We start from the raw sequence: 9,061 nt of genomic DNA, 5'->3' as shown, positions 1-9,061 counted from the left end.
GACGGACTGGCAGGTGTGAGGGAAAGCACCAACAGAGCCCTGCAAGCACTTGGAGGTGAGGCCTGTCTGAGTCCTTGGACTTGGCTACAAAGCTGGTAGTTTTTCCAAGAGCATTCCTTTTTCTTTTGTGGTACTAGTGACTGACCCTGAGCCTGTGGCCTCACACATCCTAGGCATGTGCTCGACCACTATGGTATCCTCCTCTAAGCTGTTCTGCCATGTACTTTGCCACAGTGATTTGCAATTATCTAACAGACCTGGCCTCATGGTTCTGCTGGCCCAAGATCCTTACTCCTTTTGGGGAGGCACACCTCAATTCTGCAGAGGGAACAACCCTTCTCTTAAATTCTGTCATGGAGGGACTATCAAATGTGTCTGCCCTTCCCCAAAGCCACCAAAGCCAAGAGGTGGACCCAGGGCCTGGGCGAGAAGGGCTCACTCTCCCTAGACTGTGAGTTGGGAGCTACCAAGGACAGAAAGCAGGCAGTGCCCATTGCTCTCGGGACCCAGAGGGCAGCAACTGTATCCCTGGAGCTCACAGCCCAGTTCTGCAGCTGTCCTGTCATGCCTGAAGCTTCTACCAATGTCATTATTCCTTTTACCTTCGGTTTATTCAGACAGGGTTTTATCCCTGGCTAGCCTGGGCTCACAGTGTCCTCCTGAGTCTCCTGCTTCTTTCTTTCTCTTTCTCTCTTCCTTTCTCTCTCTCTCTTTCTTTTTGGTCTTTTTGAGACAGAGCCTCCCTGGCTAGCCTGGACTCACTGTCCTTCTGCCTGAGTCTCCTGCTTCTTTCTTCCTCTTTCTCTCTTCCTTTTTCTTTTTGGTCTTTTTGAGACAGAGTCTCCCTGTAACCTCAGCTGCCCTCGAACTATGTAAACCAGGCTGGCCTTGATCTCACAGATTCTCTTGCCTCTGCCTCCTGAGTGCTGAGATTAGTGTGCCACCATGCCCAGCTTCCTTTTTTAAAAAATATTTTATATTTTGCCTACATGTATTTAAGTTTACCATATTCATGCCTGGTGCTTGTGGAGGTCAGAAGAGGGTGTCAGATTCCCCTGGAACTGGTGTTATGGACCGCCATGTGGGTGCTGGGAACTGAACCCAGGTCCTCTTCAAGAGCAGCCAGTGCTCTTAACCGCTGAGCCATCCCTCCAACCCTGTTTCTTTCTTACGTAGGCCAGAGTCCATTTGCGCTGGCCACTGCAGAGCCCTCTCTGATGCTTGCACTTGGTAAATAATAAATTAAGTCTGCTGACTTTTAGGTCCACACTCCTGCTTCCCGCCACTGGGTGAGCATGCATCTTATGAAAAGGCCCATCCTCTGGGAAACCCACTCACAGGGGGTGGTGCAGATTTTCCCTACGGTGATCGATATAATCCCAGCTGGGGGTGTGGCAGCACAACATAGCATGAACGTCAAGGCCACTGGTCTTTTCTCACTGGCTTCCTTTAACAACCACTTCCCTTACCTTGAACTTGATATTGTTGCTGATGAGCTGGTTACCCTTCATGAACTCCTTCTCATTGCCCCGGTTCTCTGTGACAACTGGGAAGGCATGGTGGACGGTGGTACGCAGGATGCTCACCAGAGACTGGATGCGGGTGTGCGGGTAGACATAGGTCAGGTTGGGCTCCATAATGTCACTGGCTCTCAGCCTACAAAAGAGGAACCAAGCAGCCTCAATGAGTCTGAGGTCCCCAGGAACAAGCTGTGCTGGGGCAACTCTGGTCTTTATCACTGCCAGGACCACCGAGGCCACTCATCTGAATCATCCCTGGTGGCTCCTTGAACCCAGTGCATTCACTCTACTTCCGAACCCTTCACGTATGCTGCTCCCCATGTCTGGTACACTGCTCCCCACTCGATTATGCTGGGGGACACTGTCCCCTGCATGAAGTCACCAGCTTTCCCAGGTTTTGGCCAGCTGTTCCTTGGTACTCCACAGCATACACATCTCAACTAACTGGTAAGGAGCCTGGAAGTTAAAATTCAATCTTGGAGTCCTTGTTTAGATCGGGGTGGCGAGCCAGAGCCCACAGATCCAACCCAGCCCTGTCCACTCCTCTACACACTGTCCGTGGCTGTTTTCCTGACATGTCAGTGGAGTTGCAGGGCTATGACAGCTCGCAAAGCTGACAGGCCCATTACAGAAGTCTGCTGGCCCTGCCATTAGCTTATAAGGCCTGCCTGATATGCAGATAGGCACCTGAAACTCTGTGGCCATCAGGAGGCTTTAAAGATAACACCCAGGATGGTCACTGTTGAGACAGTGGGACTTTTGGTTGGGTATGGGTGCAGTGTAGGTTGCTGTCACTGCCAGGGCTCGGCGTGTCCTCAGGGTGAACAGGCAAAACTTGACTGGGTTCTCACTTCTTACTTGGCCAGACACTAAGGAGTCAAACGAGCACAGAGCACTCTTTCCTCCTGGGTCCACCATGCTGCCTAGTCCCTGTCCTGGCCCCCAGGCTCTGAGACGACACAAGCTGCTCAATGTTCCCAAATATGCCAGGGACACGTGCCTGCTTCTTCCAACCTGAGCAGTGTGAGCTACTATTTCCAACCCTGATACAAACATTCCATAGGCCCCAGAGCTTAGAAATTTTAGTGTGGGGACACGAAGAAATTGGGGTCTTACTTGTCCATTTCCACCTCTGTCTCCCATTCCAGGAGTGGCACACCTCGCAGTCCCACATGGATGTCATAAATGCCCTTATTGAAAAAGTCCCCTGTCCACTTGGCCACCTGAAACACAACACAGAGATCTGAAAACAGGCCTTTGGATGAACCAGGCCCTGAGCCTCCAAGTGGCCGGAAGGGAAGAGCTCACCATCAGGGTGATCATAATGGGAAGCCCATAGGTGATCTCATTGGTGGACTCAATCAGGATGACTGTGAGACTGATGGTCATCCGCACGACCCCACCCAAGAAAGCTGCGGCACCAATCAGGGCAAAGGTCCCTGAATAGATGTGACCGAGTCCAATGTAGCTGAAGAAAAAACCAAGAACCAGGTTAGACTCACAGTGGTGTGGGGGCAGGGGATGGTGGAGAGGATCTACAGCTCACACGCATGCATGCTGTGCACACGTGCTCACAGTAAGGAAGATCTACAGTTCATACACTCATGCATGCGTGCACACACGCTCACAGTGGGGGCTATCTACAGTACACACACTGGTGCGCATGTGCGCGCACACCCACACAACCTCCCACACTGTACCTTTTTAGGACATTTGCAACTAAGCGTCCAAAAGCAGCTCCACACAGCAGAGATGGCACAAAGAGGCCACTTGGGACAGAAATGCCGTAAGTCCAACATGCCAGCAGGAAATAGAGGACAAAGAACAAGGCCAAGGTGACGGGGCTGAAAGTCCCTGCAAGGAAAACTGACCTGAGTCCCCCCAGCAGATGCTTGTGGAGGCCCAGAAAATTGTGCTGGGCCTTTCCAGGTCCTTCTATCCCCTAACCTGGTCACTGTCCAACACTGGAGACAGAAACTTGAATCTTTAGTCTGGGTTGGCATTATGGAGGAAACACTGAGTAGGGTGGACACTCACTCCCTGGGTGCCCAGTGACATGGACACTCACCGTCCTGATGGAAGAGCTGGAGGATGGCAGACTCCTGGGGGTTGAAGAAGAGTGTGGCCATGTCATTGTAGGTATCATTGGGACAAAAGAATGTCTTGATGCTTGAGTTCACATCTTCTGATGTGATCTAAGGAGGGGGATTGAAAAGCCAACACATGAGCACCTGGCCAGGGCACCCAAGTCTTCAAGTGTGCTGTGTCCAGTGAGGTCAAACATCTGGCTGGAGAGCTCATCTGTAGGCTACTATGAAGACACAGATGAACACCCAAAGGCAGCTGACTCAGGATTCAGCCATTTTATATCTGTGTGTACATATGTGTGTGCCTGTATGTGTGTGGGATGCACCCTTGCTATGGTATGCGTGTGGACATCACAGGACAACTCCGATGTCAGCCCTCACCTTCCACCTTGTTTGACACAGGGTCTCCTTTGCTGCTACATGTGCCAGGCTGCTGGCTGCAAGCTTCGGGGCTCTCCTGTCTCCACCCCCACGTCACTGTAGGAGCGCTGAGATTACGGACACACTACTGTGTCCAGCTTTATCTGAGTTCTGGGGCCTGATGCCTGTGTGGTATGCACATCACCTGCTAAGCGACCTCCCCAGCTCTCATCCACACTTATAACTAGAGCATAAGCAACCACGTTAGGGTTCACCATGAGCTCAGCTCTGTTTCTTGCTTGGTGCTGATTCTGTAAGTGATACAGCCCAGTGTTTGGAGTGAGTCCCAAGACCATGGGACAAGTGGCTGGGAGCTGTCGGGACCCTAGGGAACAGAGTCCAGGATGTCACCTGACATACAGCTCCAATTCTGGTTCCAAATGAAAAAAATCTTTTGCTCTGGATTATCTGCAGAAGGAGCCGACACCAACATGAGGCCTGCGGACAGTTATCACACTGTAGGTCATCTCTTCCCCCAGACCACTGGGGAAATGCCAAATGAGGGAAAAATGTTTCTTTCCTCACAACCCAGCCTTCACATTCTCGACATCATGTGCGAGCAGACAAGATTCTGGTGCCACCTGACTCACTGGAGAGTATGGGCAGGTCACCTGCAATGTGACAGTCATGGCTTTCTAGCTGACGGTATGCAGGGGTCAGGCTTCCCTATGAATATGGAGATAAAGGGTAAGGATCCACTGGAGCCTCCTCTGACACTGTGACAAAGATGCCACTGCAACAACACTGAGCGTTTTCTATAACCCTACCAGGTGTACCAGGTGAGGCAATACAGCAGGAGGCAGGCTGCACTAGGATGCACACAGCACCCCGTTGGCTGTGCCTGGCAGAGGAGGGAGGTGTGCAGACACCCAGCATGGCCAAGCAGAGTGGGGCACAGCAGTGGACCTGCTGAGGTGAGGGCTTAGTAACTGACCACATGCAGAGTGCCCCACACCATGTCTGAAGGAACACCACTCCCAAAGATTCTCTGGAAAAGGTCCTGTGGTCAGCTGCCTTGAAATGCTTGCAGAGCACCTACCTGCTAAGCAGAGAACAGACTCCAAAGTCACTCTCCAGCAACCCTTTGGAACTTTGGCTTTTCCTTATCTACAAAAATAGAATAATACCTTCCCACCTTGTGCTACATGTAACAAGCTGAGGGATCTTGCTCAAAACCTTGCTCTGCCTGTTTTCTCATCTGTGAAGTGGGGATATTACCAGCCACCAACGTGGAAGAATAAATGAGATCGTCTCTGTAAAGTGCTTATGAAAGATCTGAGACCCAGTGAAGGTGCCAAACCTCCTAACAATTACCAGACTATTGCAGTGTTATTGCAGGAAGCCCTGCAGTAAGAACGTTATTTCTTCCTACAATAACCAACAATTTTGGTGTTAGGGTTTTTTTTCAGGTTAACCCACTTGAGCACAGAAGGTTTAGTTTTGATTTTTCTTTTATATTTTATTTATTTTTATTTTATGTGTATGAGTGTATTGCCTGCACGTAGGTAAGTGCACCCATGTTGTGCAATGTCCGAGGAGGACACAAGAGACTGTCGGATCCCCTGGAACTGGAGTTACAGACAATTGTTAGCTACCATGTGGGTGCTGGGATTTGAACCCGGGTCTTCCGCAAGAACAGTCAGTGTTCTTAACCGCTGAGCCATCTCTCCAGCCCCTAGTTTTGATATTCTTAATGTTCTATAACAGAGTATTTTGAAAACTTTGGTCTTGAATTGACTTTTGGAACAACTAGGGGTTAGCAAACTTCTTCCACAGAGACTAAATATTTTAGATTCTGCCAGTCACGCACTGTCTCTGTGGCACCTTCTTTTGTCCCAGCCATTTGAAAGGACATCCTTCGCCTGGGAGTTACACAAACAGGTGGTTTCAAGGGCCAGATGTGGCCCCTGGCTACTCCTCATTTAAAACATCCTAGGGCTTCATAGACTGTTTCCTAGGGAGCCTGAAGAGGCAGCCCTTCCAGACAAGCTCCAGAGGGGCTCTGGGGGCTTCCGGTACCAACTCAGAAAAATGAGAAGACACTAGCCTCCGCCTGGAGACCAGGCCATAAGCTGCCTCTTAGGATGGCAGAGCGGACCAAAGCACACAGCGTATAACATACTCTCATGCCCAACTCAAGGGCCCTGCTCCTTAAGGCTCTAGGAAACAGCACTGACCCCCAAGGGCAGGAAGAAGTACAAAACGGACACGTGCCAGTCAATGACCCTAACCCAGCAAGAGTCAGATGCAAGAGTTAGGACTGTGATCTCTTTGATACAGACATCGCTGTGCCGCTGTCCTACAAGTGAGACTTGTGGTCACAAAGGTGAGGTGGTGGGTGAAGTGGTCCTGAGCTAGAGGGTCCCTGGAGGCTTGAAGAGGTTCAAGAGTAAACGAGCCTTGGAGAAGTACTGAACAGTCAGTCAGCTACTGAGCTGTGTCAGATAAGTTTGGTTTCCTAGCGAACAGCCAGAATTACTGATAAAAGTGGAAAAGCCAGGGAAGCCGTGCACATCCTCTCAGTAAAAAGCCCACGGCACAGTCCTGCCTCTCAGGAGCCTGAGCTGTGGATCAAGGAACCTGACATATCCATGGCTCTATATACATGCACTGCTGGATGGAGGACAAAGGGCGCATGCTGTGGTTACCTGGAGCTGGAATGAGCCATTACTGATTTGACTCGCAGAGGACATCTGCCGGCATTCTCCTAAGACCATTGAGGCCACGAACACCACCACGGTGGTTACCAGGGACACCAAAAGGCTCTCTAAGACTCTAGGAAGCAGAGCACAGCTGTCACAATCAATCCAGACTCCTGGACTTGAGAACTCACAACCACACCTGCTTACCCCAACACCCCTCTCCACAGGGCAAGCCCAGCTCTGCTCAGAGCACATATGTGCACAGAGCTCTTCCCTGACTTGCTGGCTTCCAGCTGCCTGCAGTATGGCAGGGAACAATGTGGGCTGTTGCGTCCACATCATCTCCCTCCAGGAACTGAATGGCCTTTCCTCACTGAGTCCATGGCAAGGGCGAATCACGACAGCCAGCACCTCAGCAGGGCCTGCTGACCACCTAACTTCTGTCACATGTGCTAGCAGCAGGTCAGAAGATGGTATAGGTCACACAGCCACTCAGATATAAACTCAGCCTCGGCCTCTTGGGGCCTGAGGAGGGCAGATTTATGGCCTTGGTTAAAGTGCTGAGTCTCAGTTGAGAAACCAAAGCAGGTGTAGGAAGCAGAGTTTGTTCAAGGACCGTCAGGAGAAGAAAGCCCCCACACTGGGCTTACTGCAGATACCTGACAAGCTTAGGTTTCGGGTGCACGTTGCGCATGCGGTACTTTGCAAGCCTCTTGTTCAGACAGTTGAATGTGGCTCCCAGGAGGCCCCCAATGACCCCCATCACGACGAAGAAACCCAAATCCATAGCTGTCCAGAGGTGACATTTTTTATCAGAGTCAGAGCACTGAGAGAAGGGGGAAGGGAGGGAGAGAGAAAAACCAGAGTGGCCATGAGACCAGGAAAAGAAAGAAGACAGAAACAAGAGCACAGGTGTCTTCCCTGCAAAGGTACAGGTTGAGCTGGCACACCGCTCCCCAGAGTGGGCATGCACAGGACTGAGAGCCAAGGCTGCCGACCCAGCTGGTCACTGCTTTTTGGTCTTTTACATAAGAACAACTTTTACGGATCAAATCAGAAGTCCTAGGAGGAAGTATAAGACATACCTTAAACTCGCCAAAGTTCAGCAATCCAGGCAGCTGGAAGGAACCCCAACTTCCAAACTGAATCCCAGAACGGAAGAAGTTGAGGGTGAAGGTGGCAGACATGGAACAGAAGAGCTAAGGGAAAGATGACAAAAACAGTAACACTAGTGACACGTCCTCCTCTCCTCGACAGTCTATTTATTTAGTGTGCAAGTGGAGATCAGAGAACAACTTTTGGAAGTCAGTTCTCTCCTTCCACCATGTGAGTCCCAGGGAATCAAACTCGGGCTGTTAGGCCTGGTAGTTAGCAAGTGTATTTACTCACTTAGCCATCTTGATGGACTGACAGTCTCTCTCTCTTTTTTTGGTCTTTTTGAGACAGGGTCTCCCTGTAGCCCCAGCTGTCCTGGAACTCACCATGTAGACCAGGCTGGCCTTGAACTCAGAGAGATCTGTCTGCCTCTGCCTCCCAAGTGCTGGGATTAAAGGCATGCACCACCACGCCTGGCTGATAGTCCCTTTTTTTTAAAAAAAAAAAATTATCTTTTATTTTATTTGTATGAGTGTTTTGTCTGCATGTATGTAAGTTCATCCATGTCATGCAATGCCTGTGGAGGGCAGAGGAGGGCATCAGATCGCTCGGAACCAGAGTTAGAGATGGTTGTTAGCGGTCACATGGATGCTGGGAATTGAACCCAGGTCCTCTGCAAGAGCAGCCAGTGATCTTAACAGCTGAACCATTTTTCCAGCCCAAGAGTCCCTCTTTAAAACCCACTGCTCCACCAGGCATGGTTGCACATCTTTAATACCAGCACTTAGGAGGCAGAGGTGGCAGATCTCTGTGAGTTTGAGGCTACTCTGATAAACACAGCAAGTTCCAGGCCAGCAAAAACCCACTGATCACTAGAGCCCTGCAGAGCCTGGGCTGGGGCAGGGGTCTGATGGCCATTGTGAGGATGTCTCTCAGGAAAACAAGTGAAACAGGCTCTGGGCCAGCCTCAGTCCAGCCCTCCTTCAGTGCCTGATACTTAGCGCTCTCACGGAATGGGTCCGTGCCCAAGAAGAGGACACAACAGATGCGCCTCTGGGCGGGAGATGAGTTCAAGCTCAGCAGCGACTTGTACATTTTCATGGTGGACAGTTCATAAAGCAGCAGGATTTGGTGCTGGGTGTGCTTCTCGAGGGGAGGGCCTGCTGACACACGAGCACAAAGGCCCACTGTGTGGAGGCTGTGGCTGTTATGATGGCCAAAGCTCTGAGTCAGTAAATGACAGTTAAATGTCTCAAGAGACATCCAGGTGCCTTCTGGATGCGCAGGTCTCAAAGGT

General features: G+C 50.7%; 1 protein-coding gene across 1 annotated transcript in view; it reads right to left on the bottom strand.

Annotated features, from left to right (window-relative positions):
• Positions 1-9,061, bottom strand: part of Clcn6 (chloride voltage-gated channel 6) — a gene marked incomplete in the record, with an annotated part of 36,179 nt that overhangs the window by 7,135 nt on the left and 19,983 nt on the right. The window contains 8 exon segments of the mRNA XM_008849928.2: positions 1,470-1,656; positions 2,637-2,743; positions 2,829-2,988; positions 3,221-3,374; positions 3,589-3,715; positions 6,676-6,802; positions 7,329-7,495; positions 7,755-7,868. Coding sequence (XP_008848150.1) covers positions 1,470-1,656; positions 2,637-2,743; positions 2,829-2,988; positions 3,221-3,374; positions 3,589-3,715; positions 6,676-6,802; positions 7,329-7,495; positions 7,755-7,868 — 1,143 coding nt within the window.

Source organism: Nannospalax galili, unplaced genomic scaffold (genome assembly GCF_000622305.1).
Source record: "Nannospalax galili isolate Female #2095 unplaced genomic scaffold, S.galili_v1.0 scaffold1225, whole genome shotgun sequence".
Taxonomy (NCBI): domain Eukaryota; kingdom Metazoa; phylum Chordata; class Mammalia; order Rodentia; family Spalacidae; genus Nannospalax; species Nannospalax galili.
The sequence above is the reverse complement of the archived record's forward strand: the minus strand, read 5'-3'. Positions and strand labels throughout refer to the sequence as shown.